The sequence below is a fragment of the Lepus europaeus genome, chromosome 23 (assembly GCF_033115175.1).
Source record: "Lepus europaeus isolate LE1 chromosome 23, mLepTim1.pri, whole genome shotgun sequence".
NCBI lineage: Eukaryota > Metazoa > Chordata > Mammalia > Lagomorpha > Leporidae > Lepus > Lepus europaeus.
In genome coordinates this window covers 24,415,601-24,434,584 of record NC_084849.1, presented here as the reverse complement: position 1 = coordinate 24,434,584, position 18,984 = coordinate 24,415,601, and the positions used below count along the sequence as shown (strand labels likewise).

Sequence of the window (18,984 nt, the reverse complement as noted above, 5' to 3'; positions counted from 1 at the left end):
GAGGCTAAGATTGATCGGCACGTTCGGCTGATGTCACCTGTTCTTTCCTGAAGTTCTCCATCAGCCTCACCAACTTAGCAGCTGGTGATGATCTTGACCTTGATCCACTTTCTCACTGGGAGTCCCGAAAGGGTGGTGCTTTGTTCCGATTCTGTCATTTCTTCTGCATGTATAAGCTTTCTTCTATAAAGAGTTTCCCCTCATAAACTCTGGTTGCTATGGGATTCAGGTAGCACAGGAGAGGCAGGATAAGGCTAACTTCTTTCCCTGTATTGTTTTCTGAATAATGACTTGGTGCCCTACTGACCTTCAAGGAGACCAAAAACTATATGTATTTTTGTTTTGTCTCTTGTAACTTTAGGAAGTTGAGGCTTTAACTTTTGGATTTTTATGTAGTTGATTTGTGAGCCCATTGCAATCATTATCGTTTTTAAAAATTATCAGAGAGAGAGAGAGAGCGAGCGAGCGAGCGAGAGAGAGATCTTCAACCTGCTGGTTCACTCCCTGAATGTAACAGCCAGGGCTGGGCCAGGCCAAAGCCAAGAGCCCAGAACTTAATCTGGGTCTCTCATGTGCGTGGCATGGACCTCAGTACCTGAGCCATCACTGGCTACTCCCAGGGTGTGCGTTAGCAGGAAGCTGACCGGAGCCTGAGCCCACAGCGGGACTGGGGCCCAGGCACTTTAACAGGGGTGCCGGTGTCCCAGGTGGCACCTTAACCAAAACACCTGCCGGGCCCTTTACCTTCAGCTTTGCTGAGCTACTTATCATTCCCAAGACAAACTGTTCTCTCCTGCTGTGGGGCTTTGTGCACACTGGTGTCTTTGCTTCTTTGCTTTTGTCAACCTAAAAAAAATCAGAGTCTCCAAGGAATATTTGGAAATAGCAGAGAACTGCAGTGGGAATACGCATGCCATAGAAACCGTGAGCAAGCTCCAGAGGTGAGGCAGGGAGAAGATGTTAACAGGGAAGACCGGGGGCTGGCACCCAACGTTCTGACATGGCCTCCGTGGCCACAGGGACTCCGGCTGAGGCAGGTGCACCTGTGGGCGCACGGTTTGTGTAAGGTCGTGGCGGCTTCCGGATCCTGCTGGCTCCGGCACGGTCTTCTGCGGTGCCTGCTGTCCGGCAATCGCGCGAAGGAGCTTCACAAGCGAGCCCAGCGTGGTTCTGACCCACGCTCACAGCCCACGAGACCTCGCGTGTCCGGCCACGCCCTGTCCTCTGGGCGAAAACCTGGCGCCTTCTGTGCGTCGTTTTCACCTACCATGGCCGAACTAATGACGTAAGGCCCTGACGTCTCAGGGGGCGGGGCCATGTCTTGCAGGATCAAAACATAGTGTGAGGTGTTTGATGGGAACATAGCATGCCCAGACTTCTCCCGTTGCTCTGCTTCCCCGGCTTGTCCACCTTGGTCTCATCGCTCTCCGCTCTGGCCTCGGTTTAACACATTTCCCCAAAATTTCTTTATTATTATTATTATTATTATTATTTACTTGAAAGGCAGAGTTACAGAGAGTCAGAGGCAGGGAGAGGAAGAGAGAGACAGAGAGAGGTCTTCCACTCGCTGGTTCACTCCCCAGATGGCCCCAAAGGTCAGAGCTGCACCAATCTGAAGCCAAGAACCAGGAGCTTCTGGGTCTCCCATGCAGGTGCAGGGGTCCAAGGCCTTGGGCCATCTTCTACTGCTTTCCCAGGCCATAGCAGAGAGCTGGATTGGAAGTGGAGCAGCCAGGACTCAAACCAGTGCCCATGTGGGATGCCGGCACTGCCGGCAGCGGCTTTACCCGAGACACCACGGTGCTGGCCTCTCCTCCCCCCCCCCCCCCCCCCAGCATTTCACAGAGCGCTTTCTAGTAAAATAACAAGACTATTTACTGAGCATCTACTATGACCAGGTGCCTTTGTTACAAATTGGGAATGAGGTATTAGCATCTCCCTCCTCAGACAAGCAAGAAGTGGCTCAGTGAGACGGCTGTTGACTGTCCCACAGTCAGGGGTTGCTCACCTGGGGTTTCCTTAGTGGGTCTGGCTCCTGGAGTCCAAGATGTCCCCCCCCCCCCCGTCCATCAAGACATGGTCCATGGACCTGGGTTGTGCAATAGTGGGTTGAGCTGCCATCTGCAGTGCCAACACCCCCATATGAGTACTGGTTCAAGTCCCGGCTGCTCCTCTTCCAATCCAGCTCTCTGCCAGTGTGCCTGGGAAGGGCAGTAGAAGATGGCCCTAGTGCTTGGGCCCCTGCACCCACGTGGGAGACCCAGAAGGAGTGCCAGGCACCTGGCTGCAGGCATGTGGGGAGTGAACCAGCAGACAGTAGGTCTCTCTCTCGGTAACTCTGCCTTTCAAACAACTAATCATAATAAAGGTACAGTGAACAGCAAGCAGTGTACCCCATTTCCCTGCTCCCCAGGGGCAGCCACCTTTCCTTGGGGGTACCTCTGCACCCCAATGTTGGAGGCCCCCTGTTGGACTCACGGGACAGACCAAGATGGGCAGATGTCAGTGCTATGGGCTCCCAGCAGCGGTGCGGTAAGACCACCATTCTGGGACAAGGCTCCAAGCAGGGGTCCCAGAGCCCCCCGCAGAGACGGCAGGGACCCTCGCTCAGCATGTGTGTCCGTGTCCGCTCGCCTGCTTTCTGGGACTGGCCCGTCCGCTGCCCGTGGAGGGGGCAGTTCTTCACAGGCCGTGCTGTCACAAGCCAAGGCTGGGCTGCTGGGTAACAGAAGGCTCGGGCAGGTGAGTGTGCGGGAGAGGAGCCTGCACAGAAGGGAGAGGGAGGGGTCAGGGCAGGAGCAGCCCGGACGTGACCTCCCAAACTGGTCATTTGGAACGACCCCCGGAGCTCCCCCTTCGGAGAGTTTCTTTAGCATCAGTGACGTTCAGTCTCTTTGGTGTCAGATCCCTTTGGGAACGAGGCACGCTGTCTCGAGAAAACAGTGTCTCTTGATGCTGCAAGCATCGAGGGAGTTGCGAGGACCTGTGACATGTGTTCCTTGTGGCTAAAACGCCTGGCTTACTGAAAACAAAAACACAAACAGAACCCAACCTTCTGTCTTTTAGCGCCCCCTGGTTGGCCCCAGGTGCTTTAGGTACATTTAGTGGGTTCTGAGCGCCGCACCTGCTGCCGCCTCCTCCTGGGCTGCAGCCAGCCGCGGGGTGGGGTTGGGAGCGGGGAGGCGTCGGCGCTGGGAAGAGCGGCGCTGGCAGCCGGCGGGCTGGGCGTTCAGCATTGTTTTCCCCCAGCGCCTGACACGGGCTGGGACGCGGGCAGGGGTGGCGGCCCGCGGCGCGCCCTCCCCGCCGCTCGCGCCGCCCGCCCAGCGCAGGTGCACAGGTGCACAGGTGCTTCCCAGGGCGCGCTCCCAGGGCCCGGCCCGGGGGTCCAGCTCGGGTCCCCGACTCGCCCGCAGGACAACAGCCGGCGGGCGCGGGGCAGGCCTCGCGCACGCGACGGCGCCCCCGGCCCGCCCCACCCCCACGGCCGGCTCGGCCGCGCTCGGGTCGCCGGGCTCTATGGGGAAAGCGGCCGCTCCGAGCCGAAGCGGGGGCTGCGGCGGCCGCTCCCGCGGGCTCTCGTCACTCCTCACCGTTGTCCCCTGCCTGTCCTGCCACACGGCGGCGCCGGGCATGAGCGCGCCCACCCCCGGCTCCCAGCCGGAGCCCCAGCCCCAGCCGGTGCCGGCACCGGAGCCGGCGTCGCTGGCGGAGCAGGCGTGGGAGCCGGTTTCTGAGCGCGCTCTCAAGATGTCTGAGCGATTCGAGAGGACGTCGGAGCCAGGGCCGGCGACCGGGCAGGGACTGGAGCTGTCGCTGAAGGTGCGGCCGAGGTCGGAGTCGAGCCCGTGCGGGGCGGCGCCTGCGACCCCCTCCAGGGCTTCCTCGGAGCAGCTGGCCCCGGCCGTGGGGAGCGCCCCGGGGCCCAAGACCGAGTCGGGGCTGGTGCCGGCCATAAAGCCGCTGCCGCTCCTGCGACCCGGACAGGCCAAGGCACCGCTCGGGGTTCCGGCGACAGGGACTGGCCCGAGCGCCAGCATCCCCATGGGCTCCCTGACTCTGGACAGCTTCAAGGGCTGGCTTCTCAAGTGGACCAACTACCTGAAGGGCTACCAGCGCCGCTGGTTCGTGCTGGGCAATGGCTTGCTGTCTTACTACAGGTACGGAAGTGCCCAGGTGTGGGGCGGCCGAGGTGGATGGGAGGCGGCCGCCAGCGACGGGGGGGGGGGGGGGGACCCCCAAGGCCAGGTACCCAGGGCAAGGTACTTGGCAGCTTGTGATCCAGCAGAAGGAGCAATGCCTTTGGCCAAGGGCTGGGAACCCTGACCTGGGTCCCCCAAGCGTGGGGACACCTGTGGACAGGATCACTGGTGGGCAGGGAGAAGAAGAGGCGATCAGAGGGCTCCTGTCCCGCTCGGGTGCTGGCAGCTGTGGGACCTGCCGTGGCTGCTTGGAGTCAGCGACCGACAGAGGGTCCTTGCCCTTTCTGGCTGGGGAGATGCGGTCACCCTGTTAGGGACCGGGGGGGGGGGGGCGCCAGTCAGGTGCTTGTGCGTGGCACCACTCATGGGAAGGGCTGCTCACTTACCTGTGCATCGCCCACCGTTCCGATGCCTGCCTTGGGCCGGGCACAGCCGGCTCACAGATGTAGCAGATACAGCAGGTGGTCTTCTGGGTTGTAACCCAGTTTGGCCCTTTGTGGGGGGTGGGGTTAGGATTATCCCAGGAGCCGTGTGGGATTGCAGAGATAACCGACCCTGTTCCCTCCTGGAAGGTTGGGTTTAAGCCTTGAGAGTTCAGATCGCTCCAGAGCAGTGTTCAGACCCGAACGGGCATCAGCATTCCCTGCAGGGCTTGGTAAAACACAGGTGCCAGGCCTGCTCTCTGAGACCCTGAGGCACTGGGCACAGGCAGGGGGCTCTGAGTGGGCCTTGGAACCTGAGGCCCATGGTGCGGGCCAGACCCAGCTTTATCTATTTGCTGAACGAAATTCACATCACTCTGCTCACCTCCCCCGGCCAGGGGTAGCCCTCCTGCACCCTGCAGCGTTCCTACGGTTCTTCCTAGTCATTTAGCCTTTTTAAAAACTTTTATTTATTTAGTTGAAAGGCAGAGTAAGGGAGAGAGTAAGGGAGAGAGTAAAGGAGAGAGAGAGACAGAGAGAGAGAGAGAGCGGGAAGAGGGAAGAGGGGTTTTCCATCTGCTCATTCATTCCCCAGATGGCCGCAATGGCCGGAGCTGCACCGATCCGAAGCCAGGAGCCAGGAGCTTCATCCATGTCTTCCATGTGGGTGCAGGGACCCAAGCACTTGGGCCATCTTCCACTGCTTTCCCAGGTGCATTAGCAGAGAGCCGGATTGGAAGTGGAGCAGCCGGGACTCGAACTGGTGCCCATCGCTGGCCGCTTTCCTGGTCCTTCAGGGACAGGCTTCTAGAGGCGTGTGGCATCCCTGTGATGCTCCTGGGAACTTGGGGACCCCGCTGAAGCTAAGCGATGGCTCCCACTCCGAGATGGGGCATCCCTGCCTGTCGTTCATTCCCAGTGGCGGCGAAAGCTGAGCTGTGTTGCAAAGGTGCCGTTCTCAGGTTTCTCTGTGCTCCTTGGTCCACTTGGCTGCACCATAGGAGGGTGCTTAAAAAAGTTCACGGAGGAGCGAATGGCCAGCCTAGCAGGGAGGTGCCAGCTAGGCTGCCCACGATCCGCAGCGGAGCCCCTGGGTTTGATACCGTCTCCGGCTTCTGACTCCAGCCCCCAGCTGATGCAGACCCTGGAATCCGGGGCGAGCACTCAGGCAGCTGCGTCCCTGCCACCCACGTGGGAGACCTGGAATGAGTTCAGTTCAGCCATAGGGCATTTGGGGAGTGAACCAGCAGATATGCTGTCTCGCTGCCTCTCAAGTAAATCAGTAATTAGCTTAAAAAAAAAAAAAAACCTAAACATTAAAATTACTTTGTTGTAAAAAGTTTTTGAAATCCATGCATATTGGGTGGGGGGGTATCTTTAAAAAGTTCCTGAAAAGGGGCTGGCGCTGTGGCACAGCAGGTTAAAACCCTGGTCTGCAGTGCTGGCATCTAATATGGGCACCGGTTCAAGTCCTGGCTGCTCCACTTCTGATCCAGCTCTCTGCTATGGCCTGGGAAAGCAGCAGAAGATGGTCCAAGTGCTTGGGCCCCTGCACCCATGTGGGAGACCTGGAAGAAGCTCCTGGCTCCTGGTTGCAGCCTGGCTCAGTCCTGGCTGTTAGTGGCCGTTTAGGGAATGACCTAGAGGATGGGAGATCTCCCTCTCTCTCTAACTCTGCCTTTCAAATAAATAAATACATCTTTTAAAAAAGTCATGAAAAATACGTAGTATGAAGAAAGCTACGCATGCGTTTCAAAACTTTGGTGCACCTAAATCCGCTTCTCTTTTACTCCATTTTTCCTTGAGTGTTGTGGAGTCCCCTTGCACATACGACAGCGCGGTGTCCTTGGAGTTAGGAGCAGTGGCCATTTTCTCTACTCCCCACACCCGGGCGTGCGACCGTTTCACCAGGACATACAGTGACAGTGATTTGCTATCAGTGTCGCTCTGTGGCAAAGGACGTAACACACGGCGCCTGTCAGCTGCGGTCCCCGTGCTGTTTTACGTTTCATTCATTTCAACCTTGCGGCCACGCTGTGAGGTGGATTCCAGTATTGTCCTGCTGTGCAGGTGAGGAGTTCTGAGGTTTGAGAGAAGAGGGTGTCGCTGGGACCCAAAGTCGCCAGCCCAGAAGTTGATGGAGAGAGAGCCTCACCCGGCCAGCTGGTCAGCAGAGCCAGTGCCTGTCCCCGCTGGGACCTCAGCCCCTGCCCCCTGGAGTTCAGTGTTTCGGCATTATCCATGTTTACCTGGTGCTCTAAAGCACAGAGGTCAAGGTGGGGCTATGAGCCCTGGGCGCCTGGTTCTAGTGAACCAGGTCTGCAGTGCCGGCATCCATATGGGCGCCGCGAGTCCTGGCTGCTCCACTTCCAATCCAGCTCTCTACTATGGCCTCATGCTTATGCACCTTGCATTTCTTTTCCTTTTCTCTCTTTTCTTTTCTTTTTCCTTCCTTCCTTCCTTTTATTTATATATTTATTTATGTATTTATTTATGTATTTTATTTATGTATTAATTTATTTGAAAGGCAGAGTTACAAGGTAGAGGCAGAGAGAGAGAGAGAGAGAGATCTTCCATTTGCTGGTTCACTCCCAACTGGCCACAATGATTGGAGCTGCGCTGATCCAGAGCCAGGAGCTTCTTCCAGGTCTCCCATGCAGGTGCAGGGGCCCAAGGACTTGGGCCATCTTCCACTGCTTTCCCTGGCCACAGTAGGGAGCTGGATCTGACGTGGAACATCTGGGTCTCGAACCAGTGCCCATATAGGATGCCGGCGCTGCAGGCAGAGGCTTTACCTGCTACGCCACAGCACCAGCCCCCCTTGCTTGCTTTTAATTGGAAGAACAAAGATGTTCCATCTTCTTTTCTTAAAATAGTGTTCTCTAGACAGTTGGCATTTCAAGGTAATCTCAAATATGCAGATCCTCTGTGTAGCTACTGCTTGCTGATAAGGTTGTGGAGACAAATGCTGGCCATGGGCAGGAACAAGCTTCATGCATGTGTTTGAAAAGTCCAGTGCTATAGTTTAATTTTTTTTTTTTAAAGATGGGCGAGACAAGGAGAAGGAGAGAGAGAGAGATCCTCTATCTGCTGGCTGGTTCGCTTCCCAGATGGCTGCAACAGCTGGGGATGCGCCAGGCTGAAGCCAGGAGCCAGGAACTCCATCCGGATCTCCCACGTGGGTGCAGGGGCCCAAGTACTTGAGTCACCTTCTCTTGCTCTCCCAGGCGCATTAGCAGGGAACTGGACTGGAAGCAGAGCAGCCAGGACTTGGAGCCGGCACCCCAATCTGGGACACAGGCGTCACAGGTGCTGTGCCCTCATGCCCACCCCTGTATTTCATTTTTGGACATTTCTATTTATTTATTTATTTTTTATTTTTGACAGGCAGAGTGGACAGTGAGAGAGAGACAGAGAGAAAGGTCTTCCTTTTGCCGTTGGTTCACCCTCCAATGGCCGCCGCGGCTGGCGCGCTGCGGCCGGCGCACCGCGCTGATCCGATGGCAGGAGCCAGGTGCCTATCCTGGTCTCCCATGGGGTGCAGGGCCCAAGGACTTGGGCCATCCTCCACTGCACTCCCTGGCCACAGCAGAGAGCTGGCCTGGAAGAGGGGCAACCGGGACAGGATCGGTGCCCCGACCGGGACTAGAACCCGGTGTGCCGGCGCCGCAAGGCGGAGGATTAGCCTAGTGAGCCGCGGCGCCGGCCATCATTTTTGGACATTTCTAGATTCTGCAGTGGGAGGAACTGTTGCCCAGCTCCCCTGGGTGGGACCAGGGGGTCCTGACATGCATGCGGCACCACGCTCTGGTTTGGTTCTGGTCGAGGCTGGCTAGGAAGGGGGAACTGAAGCAGAACAAATGAGGTTTAGGGGCTCACCCAGGGGCACGCGGCTTGCAGGCTGTGTGTCTCCATGCACCCAGGGAGGAGCGTCCACCTGCAGAGATGGCCCTTTGGAGGGAAAGCTGTTTGCCCGACCCATGACCTTCTGGCAGGTGCTGAGCTCCGCCTCTCCTATGCCTGCCAATACAGGCTGTTTGGCGCCGCTCCCATCCCCACTTCCAGACCAGGCACAGCCATCCCCGGAGCTGGGGTCAAAGGCCCAGCCCCCTCCAGGCCTGTGGCTCAGTCCTGCGCACAGAGGTAAGCGCGTGTCTCTCCTCCTCCAGCCCTTTCCCAGTGCTCATCTCTCAGGACTGCTCCAAGCGCGTGTGACAGAGGCAGCCGGAAGGGGGGCGCAAGAATTTTTAAAAATTCTTTGCCCTCTTTTTCGTAGGGGCCCGCTCTTGTGGAGCCAGGCCTACCTGCTGCAGCAGTGTGGCTGCCGGAGAAGGGGCAGTGCCATTTCTTGCTGGCTCCCTTTTGGAAGATCACTCTCCAATATTTACTTTCACTAAGAGAAGCCTGAGGTTTGGAGAAAAAGTGGGTACGTTTTTTGTGGCTGCGTACAATTCTATCCCATCTTTTGGCCTTTCCTTTGCAGAAAAAAAAGAGTTAGAGATTACTAGAGATTTATTTAGAGATTGTTATTTATTTGAGAGTCACAGTTATAAGGGAGAGAGAGAGAGATCTTCCATCCACTGGTTCACTCCCCAAGTGGCTACAACAGCTAGGGCTGAGCCAGGCCAAAGCCAGGAGCCAGGAGCTTCCTCCAGGTCTCCCACATAGGTGCAGGGGCCCAAGGACTTGGGCCATCTTCTACTGCTTTCCTAGGCCATAGCAGAGAGCTGGATTGGAAGTGGAGCAGCCGGGACTCGAACTGGCTGCCCACCTGGGATGCCAGCACTGCAGGTGGCGGCTTTTCCCACTACGCCACAGCGCCGGCCCCTCCAGGATGACTCTTATCCCAAATCCTGACCACCTTCCCCTTTCACTCCTTTCTCCTTAGTTTTATCTACATGCAATTTTTAAAAGCCTCTATGTTTTATTCAATTATTTGTAGCTTTATGGAAAAATGTATGTATATATAGACGATACTTCAATAAGTTTGTGGAAAAATGGAATTAAAAGATAAGTGTATTATGGTGCAAAAAACCTGAAATTCATGCATATACCGAGCCTTCAGAAAGTTCATGGAAGAGTAGTGTTTATTATAAAAAAAAGTGCCTGGATTTCGATTCTTTTTGCACCAAAATAATGTATCTTTAATTTTTTAACATTTAATTTTATTTGATCTCTCTCTCTCTCTCACACAGATGTGCTGGTTCACTACCCAAATGCTAGCAACATTTGGGCCTGGCCAAAGCCTGGCATAGAACTCCATCCAGGTCTCCCACTTGGGTTCCAGGGACCCGGGTATTTGAGCGCCACCTATGGCCTCCCAGGGTGTTAGCAGCTGGATCTGAGACTTGGAACAGAGCTGGGACTTGGACCCAGATACCCTGATGTGGTGTGTGGGTGTCCCAGGAGGTATCGTAACCCCTATGACAAATGTCCACCCCAAACTTACCTTTTTATTCAGATTTTCTGCATATATTTTGAAGGATCCTTATATCCATATGTCATATTTATCTATGTTTTACATTTTTAGCTTTATGAAAACATATACAGAGGCCGGTATTGTGGTGCAAGCGTTCACCTACTCCCTGTTACGCCAGCATCCCATGTGAGCACTGACTCAAATCCTGGGTGCTCCACTTCCAACCCAGCTCCCTGCTAATGCACCTGGGAAAGCAGCAGAGGATGGCCCAGCGCTTGGGTCCCTGCACCCACGTGGGAGACCAGGATGAAGCTCCTGGCTTCAGGCCAGCCCAGCCCTGGCTGTTGCAGCCATTTGGAGAATGAACCAGCAGGTGGATAAATCTTTTTCTATCTGTCTCTTTCTCTCTGTAACTCTGCCTGTCAAATAAGTATATTTTGGGGGGAAAAGTCTACATTTGTGTGATAAGGTCAACATATGATTATTATCCTGACTGCTGTGGAAACGCCGGGATGTGACAGTAGCACTTCTTAGTTGTGAGTTTTTCTGTTGCTGGGCCGCTCTGAAGGTTCTGGTACATACTCAGGAGTTTATTTTGAATGACATTGCTGGGTTATAGAGAATGCGAGCGTTCCCCATTCACAACACCCACCTGTTTCCCAAGGCATGTGTACCGATTTGTCGCGCTACTGGCAACGAGCAAGGGAACTCTGTGGGCCTCGAGGAGCAGTTCAGGAGACCCATGGAAATACAGAATTATGATAAAGCATAAAAACGTTTTTGAAACCCATGCATGGATTGTTTTTTCAAAATACACATTTTTCATGAGCTTCCGAAGACCTCTCATATGGGGTTAGTAGCATTTATATTATCAGGAATAAAAAGACGCTTTGTAAATACTGTCTCACGTAGGAAGTATTTCTGGGGGATTTGGGTAATTCTTGGCAGAGTTTGCTTCTTCCCAACAATGTGCTAATGATATAAATAAGGCAGAAGACGACAGGGTTCTGATTGTATTGTGTGGTGCTGTTCATTGTCTTGTTTTTGGATACCAGTGAGGAGGATACGATTTTGCATTCTAGTTTTTTTCACTTGGTGGATCCCATTTTTAAAAAGTTGATCCCCTGTTCTCATCTCGTAGGGAACCTGCAGTTCCTCCAAACCAGGGAAGAATTCATAAGTGGTACAGGATTTTAAAAGACACAGACGTTTGCCTCAGCCAACCGCTATGGAGACGAGTGCTCCAAACGCAGTGTTACCCAGGTTCATGATGGACACTGATTAGGCGGAGCGAAGGTCTGCAGCTTCGCCGGCTGCCCAGCGCCGTCACAAATGACGCTTGTTTCCAGGGAAATGATCTCGACAGAAGCGTCTGTTTTCCTGGTTGCGGTGTTGTTCAGACTGATGTAAGCCAGGGAAGCCCTTGCCAAAGTGAGCCTGGATGGAGGCTGCAGTTCTGGGACGGTGACCTTTGAACGTGGCCAGGCGGGAGCGCTGAGTATGTGGTGGACTGGGCATGTTTCGGAGTGCTTGGCACACCGCGCCGTCTCTGTCTTTAGGGCCGGTGGTCCAGTCTTTCCTCCAGTGGGCTCAGCTCTCAAAAGCCAACTGTTTTGGAGACTCCAGGAAACTCAGGAATGTTTTCTGTGTCCATTTGGCCGATACTCCAAGGATGGGAGGTAGAGATGGACAACACCATCCAATTGCAAAAAATACCCCTGAAAATGGCGAGGGTGTGATCTGTGGGGGAAGCCGTCGAGGTCCCACAGACAGACTGGACACCCGAGGAGGTGGCCTTCTTAGATTGGATCCGGCTTTCCTTTGAACCATCCATCATTCAGTATTTCCTACCGTGAGACCAACACATCTTGTTCATGGTTAGCACAGGGGTGTCGCAAAGCGGTGACCAAAGGACTAGGCGGCATCTCTAGGAGGATGACTGTGCACATCTACATCCTCGGCAAAGGTGTAAACCCCGCCCCCCCGCTCCTCCTCCCTGTGCCGGGGACCCCCGAGTCCTGCCTGATGTCCCCTGCTCCCCTTGTCCCACAGCAGGAGGGATTTCCAACCCCTGCCCGTCTGTCCTTGAGCTCCCCCGATCTGTCCTCGCTGCTACATCATGACTTAGGTCTGCTTCTGCTTGACCAGTGCCCCGGCTTCCAGCTGCTGTCCTGGTCAGTTCTCCACCCAACCAGCCCTGGAGTTGCCTCCCTGCCATGATTCTCTTTCAAGTTCCAGCTCCCATGCAAGCCAATGCTTGCATTGAATTCCTCCTCTCTGAAATACCTCCGGTGGCTCCTGGCTGACCCGAGGACCAGGTCGTCCTTCTCTGGGAGTTTGCAGACTGTGTCTGTGGACATCTCTGTAGACTAACTCGTGCCGCAGGGACCCCAGGGCCAAGCCCAGCGTCTCTGTATTCCAGCGCTTTGCCACCGCCGTGCCCAGTAGCTTGGTTAGTCTGTGAATGGAGGCGTGAACAGGTGATCGAGGACTGCCTGTGAGTTTATGGGAGTTCAGAAGGCCGAGTATCGTGCTGCCAGACACTTCTCTGAGCTCATCTTCGGCTCTAAAAAGCCATTTGCTGAAATAAAATTAGAAGGATAAGCTGGAGGTGACAGGCTTGAGCCGGGAGCGCCAGGAAATGACAGGATATGTGGACCCAACAGCCCTGGCAGGTTTGCTGGTGCCGCCGTAGGCTACTTGATAAAGCAGTAACAGATGCCTGTGGCCCCCACTGTGTATTTCCACAGGGTTCTGGGTGTCCATGTGGCCTATGGATACCTACAGTGGTTTGTCACTGTGTAGACTTGCCAGTGGCTGCGAGACTGGGGAGCAGGGACAAAGCCTTTAGAAATTTCTTCACTTATTTTTCATTTGTTTGAAAGGGAGAGAGAATGAGAGAGGGCAGAGAAGAGAGAGAAGCAGAGAGAAGAGAGAGAGAGAGAGGGAGCTTCCATCTGCTGGTTCACTCCCCAGATGGCTGCAAAGCTGGGGCTGGGCCAGGCCAAAGCCCGGAGCTTGGAACTTCTTCTGAGTTCCCCATGTGAGCATCAGGGACCCAGGTACCTGGTCCATCACCTGCTGCCTCCCGGGGTGTGCATCTGCAGGAAGTTGGGCTCAGAAGCAGAGCCGGGACTTGAACCCAGTCCCTCCAGCATGGGATGTGGGCATCGCCAGCCACATCGCCACTGCTGCACCACACCCCCACCCCGAGATAAAGGGTTTAAAAGGACCCTCCACCGTCGTGTGGCTCTTTAAACCAGGGTCCTGCGCCCCTGAGAGCTTTTTCCTTGCATGCGTTACTTGTGCAAGTCGCAGATCGAAGACGAGCCTCCCTCCCTTAGGGTTCATACACACGTGCGGTCTGCGGGTGTCCCAGCAGTTCTCAGCGTGCGCGTGGTTGCAGTGAGCGGGCGCGGCCCTGCCGTATGCAGGAGGAAGTGGAAGCTGCCCGGCAGCCCCAGGACTCTCCTGACTCAGGCCACGCAAAGGTGTCCGGCTGCTTTGCTGCGGTCTCGGGCCGGGAGTCTCCCCAGCTCACCCAGCTTTGATGAATCACCAGGAAGACGCACAGAACTGCCCACAGCTGTGCTCACAATTACAGCGAAGGATGCAAGCAAAGGCAATCAGCAAAAAAAAAAAAAAAAAAAAAAAAAAAAAAAAAAAAGGCAGTGGGAGGGACATGGAGCAAGATCCAGGGAAAACCAGATGCAAGTTCCCAAGGTCTCTCTTAGGGAGACACCAAAGACACACTTCCTCCAGCAGCATGTTGTGGTACCATGCGGGCAACACTGCCAGTCAGGGAAGCTCAGATCAGAGGCCCAGAGCCCAGGGTTTTTACCGGGCACCTCTTCCTGGCACATGCCCTGATCCCAGGGTCCCGGGAGGCAAGATAGCCGGCAAGCATCACGCTCTGTGTTCAGCCGAGGCACATGGTCCACCCTCCTCACCAGGGAGTGGCAGCAGCCTTCTCGAAATCCAGAGCTCCCAGCCGCCAGCCAAGTGCCAACCTTGGAAGCAGGCATCTCAGAGGGTGAGGAGGGGCCGGCACTGCGGCTCACAAGGGTGACACTCGCGGCATTGTCGTCCCCTATCCGAGTGTTGGTTAGAGCCCCGGCATCTCCACTTCTGATCCAGCTTCCTGCTAATGCTCCTGGGAAGATAGCAGGAGGTGGGTCAAGCGCTCGGGCCCCTGCAACACCCACGCAGGAGACCCAGATGGAGTTCTGGGCTCCGGACTTCAGCCTGGACCAGGCTTGGCCGTTGTGGCCATTTGGGGAGTGAACTGGCAGATGGAAGACCCGTTTTCTCTCTCTCCCCTTCTGTTTCTCAGTGACCCTGCCAACAAGCAAACAAAGGATGAGCCATCTCGGGCCTGCGGTCCGAGTTCTTTCCCACCCAAGCCTAAACTCCCTCCTCCATGCACACTTCAGTGGTATCAGCCGAGGTCAAGGCTGACACCCACTCTGGTTCACGGAGGGCAAGTGCTTACCCTTGGCTTTGAGGGGTGGGCAGCAGCCTTGCAGTGTGTCCAGTACACAGGCTGGTGTGCCCAGGGCCCTCTCCTTCTTCCTCCCTAGTCTGTGTGTGCCTTGGATGGTGTGTTAAAGGTTTATTTTATTTATTTGAAAGGCAGAGTTACAGAGAGGCAGAGGCAGAGAGAGAGGTCTTCCACCCACCGGTTCATTCCCCCAAATGGCCTCAGTGGCTGGAGCTGGGCTGATCTGAAGCCAGGAGCCAAGAGTTTCTTCTGGGTCTCCCACATGGGCACAGGGGCCCAAAGACTTGGGCATCCTCTGCTGCTTTCCCAGACCACAGAAGAGAGCTGGATCACAAGTAGAACAGCCAGGACTCGAACTTGCACCCACTTGGGATGCCAGGCGGCAGCTTTACCTGGAATGCCACAGCGCCCACCCCTGGTATGAGCTCTTGAGCTGCCACTGAACCTGGGACCTTCCTCGAGGAGGATTTGTTCATCCAAGATGAGGGTCTGCTGGGAAGCTGGGAGTGTTTGAGACAGGGAGCACCCATCAGCCTCTCCCACACTGCCAACCGCAGGCAAAGCAGCATGGGTCACAGCCCTGTGTCCCACGGTCCAACCCCCAGAATGGTGGGGGGGGGTAGGTCTGCACACATCACACATCTGGGCCTTTGGTAGATGGCCAGAAGTTGCAAGAAAGTGCCCCGGTGAGCTCCTGGGGGAAGCTCAGGCAGGTGTCTCTTCTCGCTCCCTCTGGGACACAGTTGGCCCCGTGTCACTCCAGAAAGGCAAGACTGGGAATAGGATGTGAGGTTGCTTAGAACGAGCTCCTGATCTGTTGAGACAGAGGAAGCGAGCCTGTTTCCTGGCCGGCTTGTGCCGTGTGCCCACACATGGAGAGGAGGAGACGGCGAGAAACATCCTTGAACGAGCCCAAGGCTGGCAGTTTGGCGCGTGCTGAGTCCTACCCGGCAGGTGTCCCCGGGCCCCGTGGAGATGTGGCGCCACCCATGGTCACGCCGTGAGCTGCCAGCGGGTTTTGGAGTCAGGCTCTGGGTGCTGAGTGCTTAGTGTTTTAGGGACAACGCTCACCCGCCTCTGTTTCTGCTTTTAAGAGTTGTGGATGTTCTCTGATGAGCCACAGAGGCTCCGCCCCGTGGCGGGTCATGCCACTCTCAGCCGCAGCTCCATGCCTGGACGCCGCCCTCACACTCCTGACTCCCACACAGCCTTTGAGCCGCGCCGCTGGGCCGGGTGCCCGCATCCAGGGAGGCGGCAGATGGCTCTGCCGAGCGTGTGGAGAGAACTGCCAGATTGTGTTGTCCTTTTTTTTTTTTTTTTAATTTTCAGATTTATTTTACTTATTTGAAAGGCAGAGTTACAGAGAGAAGGAGAGGGAGAGAGAGTTATCTTCCATCTGCTGTTTCACTTCACAAATGACTGCAAAGCCAGGGCTGGGCCAGGCTGAAGCCAGGAGCCAGGAGCTTCTTCCAGGTCTCCCACATGGGTGCAGGAGCCCAAGGGCCTGGACCATCCTCTACTGCTTTCCCAGGCTGTGGCAGAGAGCTGGATCAAAAGTAGAGCAGCCGGGACTGCAACCAGATCCCATATGGGATGCCGGCTCTGCAGGTGGGGCTTTACCTGCTACGCCACAGCGCCGGCCCTGTCTTGTTTCTTTTTATAGCATCTGCCCTCGTGTATGAGGTGATCTGTCACTGCGGTTTTCATTTGCTTTTGTCTGATGATCAGTGATGCCGAGTATCTTTTTATATGCTTCCTGGTCACTTGGATGTCCTCTTTGGAGAAAAGGCTTTTCCAGTCCTTTGCCCATTTTGAATTCGTGATTTGGTTTGTTGTTGTTCAGTTGTAGAAGTTCTTTATATATTCTGCACATTAACCCCTTAGCAGACAGATGATTTGCAAGCATTTCTCCTGTTCTGTAGGTCTCCTTTCCTGTTTGATTGCGTCCTTTGTTGCACATGAGTGTTTCTTTTTTTTTTTTTTTTTGAAGATTTAATTTATTTATTTGAAAGGCAGAGTTGTGGAGAGAGAAGGAAAGACACAAAGAGACACCTTTCGTCTGCTGGTTCACTCCCCAGATGGCCACAATGATTGGGGCTGGGCCATGCCGAAGCCAGGAGCTTCATCCGGGTCTCCCACGTGGGTGGCAGAGGCCAAACACTTGGGCCATCTTCTACAGATTTTTCCAGACCACTAGCAGGGAGCTGAATCAGAAGTGGAGCAGCCGGGACTAGAACCAGTGCCCATATGGGATGCCGGTGCTGCAGGCCAGGGCTTTAACCCGCTGCGCCACAGCGCTGGCCTCTTGAGTTCATTTTCTATGTGGTATACAACTGAGCCCAGCCTCAATCCCCTGCACGTGGATCTGCAGTTTCCTCAACCCCCTTCCCCACCGTGTAGCCAAGGCATCCATGTCAAAGGTCGTTTGACATCATCCCCAAGGCCGAGCCCCCAAGCTCTCCCGTAAAACCGCCCTCGCTAATTGGATACAGCAGTGTGCAGCTGCCGCTCTGCCACCTGGGACTAGGGGGAAGTGACATCCAAGAAGACAGCCTTCCAAGGTCCCTTGTCACATCCCCACGCTTCGCTAACGAGCTGTCAAACCCTCTGCCAGCAAAAAGAATGCTGGTGACGGCTTAGGGCAGCGTGGGCAGGGACCAGAGGCTGACGGGGTGTGCATCTGGACGCGGACGCCTCCTCCTCTACTTCCATCCCTCCCGTGGCTCACCCTCCGGGCCACGCGTGTCCTGGCCTCTGGCTGATCTCTTCCTCCACGGTCACACTCCGATGCCAAGTGGGCTCCGTGCGCGTCCCGGCAGGGGCGGGGCTGAGCTGGGTCCTCTGCTTGCTTGTCTCTCTGGATCAGGCTGCTCCAATGCAAGCCACCCGGCGGTGACTTGAACTTGGAGGCTTGTGCGGTCTAGACGCCCGTGTCTCCTGTCAGAGTGCCTGGTCCCTGGCTTCAGCTCCTGCCTCCAGCTTCCTAGAAGCCAACGCACACCCTGGGAGGCAGCAGATGCTGTCACTCAGGTACTTGGGTCCCTGCCGCCCCGATGGAGGACCTGGGTTGAGTTCTGGCTTCCAGCTCTGGCCTTGACCCTGGCCCTGGCCCAGCCCGGAGCACTGCAGGCATTTGAGAAATGAACCTGTAGATGAGGGCGCCCTCTCCCTCTCCTCTCTCCTGCTCAAACACAACAGTATTTTAAAATCAGAGGTTTAAAACAGCTGCTTTGTTCTTGGCTGGGTGTCTGCATGTGGCTGTGCACGTGTGCGCCTTTGGGGCGCAGGTTAGTGGGGGGTGTGCCTTCCACGGGTGACAGCAGAGCGCAGGTGGACGAGCGGGAGCCACAGCAGCCCGGCTCGAGTCTGCACACCCTTCCCCCTGCTCACGTTCCAGCGGCCCCGTCCCACATCAGCAGGCTGGGAAGACACCTGGTCCCCGCCGCTGGCACTGGGGCAACCTGCAAGGTTCCGTGGCAAAGGGTGTGGACGTGCAGCTGTCGTCCAGGGAAGGTGTTGAGAACTGGGGGAACCGCTGCAACGCTCCAGCTATTGCCTCTTCTCCCACAGCACAAGAGGGCGGAGCAGGTGATGTCCAGGCTTCCCTCTGGCCTCCCCTGGCTGCAAGTTTGGGAGAAGGAGGAGGAGGAAGAGAGAGAGAGCAAAGATGGCTTGTGCCAGGTCTCGGTGTAGCACCGCGAGGGACTCAGGAATTGTCTGTGGAGTTAACAGCCTGCCCGTCTGGGTCCTCCAGGGCGGAGCTGGCTCAGAAGCCCATTGGGGTCACGGTGACAGCATCTGGGAGCTCCTCTCTCCCTCCCCCAGCCGTCACTAATGGGTTCCATCCAGGGACAGTGCAGACCCTTGCTCCCGAGCCCTGGGACACGGCGGGAACTGGGCAGAGTGGAGATGCCCCCCGCCTGCTGCCGAGTGGTTCACACATGGTGACAAGAAAGATTCTGGAGTTTTCCATCTTTAGAAGGTCGGAATGAGTTTGTGAGGCACAGAGCAGTCTCTCTGCTCTGAACCCCGTGGTTCCGCTAAGTTGAGTTTAATCTGTCAGCTCTCACTGGGTCTTTGCCTTCTAGAAATGGGGTTGGAGCCCTCCCATCCGCTGTTCTGATTCCTGTCTCGTGCCTGGGGCTGACCCCACACCTGCCCGCGCAACAACCCCTCCTCTTTCAGCCCTGGTTTGTCCTTGGGGGAGACGTGTCATCGCAAGTGAGAAGGCAGGACCAGTCGCTGCTGTCTTGTCCATTTCCTTCCAGAACGCCCTACCTGGTGTTGGGTAGCTGTCAGCCAGCCACTCGCTACAGATGTGCGTGGTGCCTGGGGAGCTGCCAGGATTCTCCTGAGCCTTGGTCGAGTTGCAGGGTGTGGCGGCCAAAGGCTCTCGATAGAAAGGCCCCGAGGAGTCTAAGCTGGGGGCAGGCATCTGGC

General features: G+C 55.8%; 1 protein-coding gene across 1 annotated transcript in view; it reads left to right on the top strand.

The window, feature by feature from the left end:
• Window positions 1–3,519: 3,519 nt before the first annotated feature.
• OSBP2 (oxysterol binding protein 2) overlaps window positions 3,520–18,984 on the top strand; it is a 139,022-nt gene continuing 123,557 nt past the window's right edge. Inside the window, exon 1 of the mRNA XM_062182270.1 lies at window positions 3,520–4,160. Within this exon, the coding sequence (XP_062038254.1) occupies window positions 3,520–4,160 (641 nt within the window). The remainder of the gene's footprint in view (window positions 4,161–18,984) is intronic.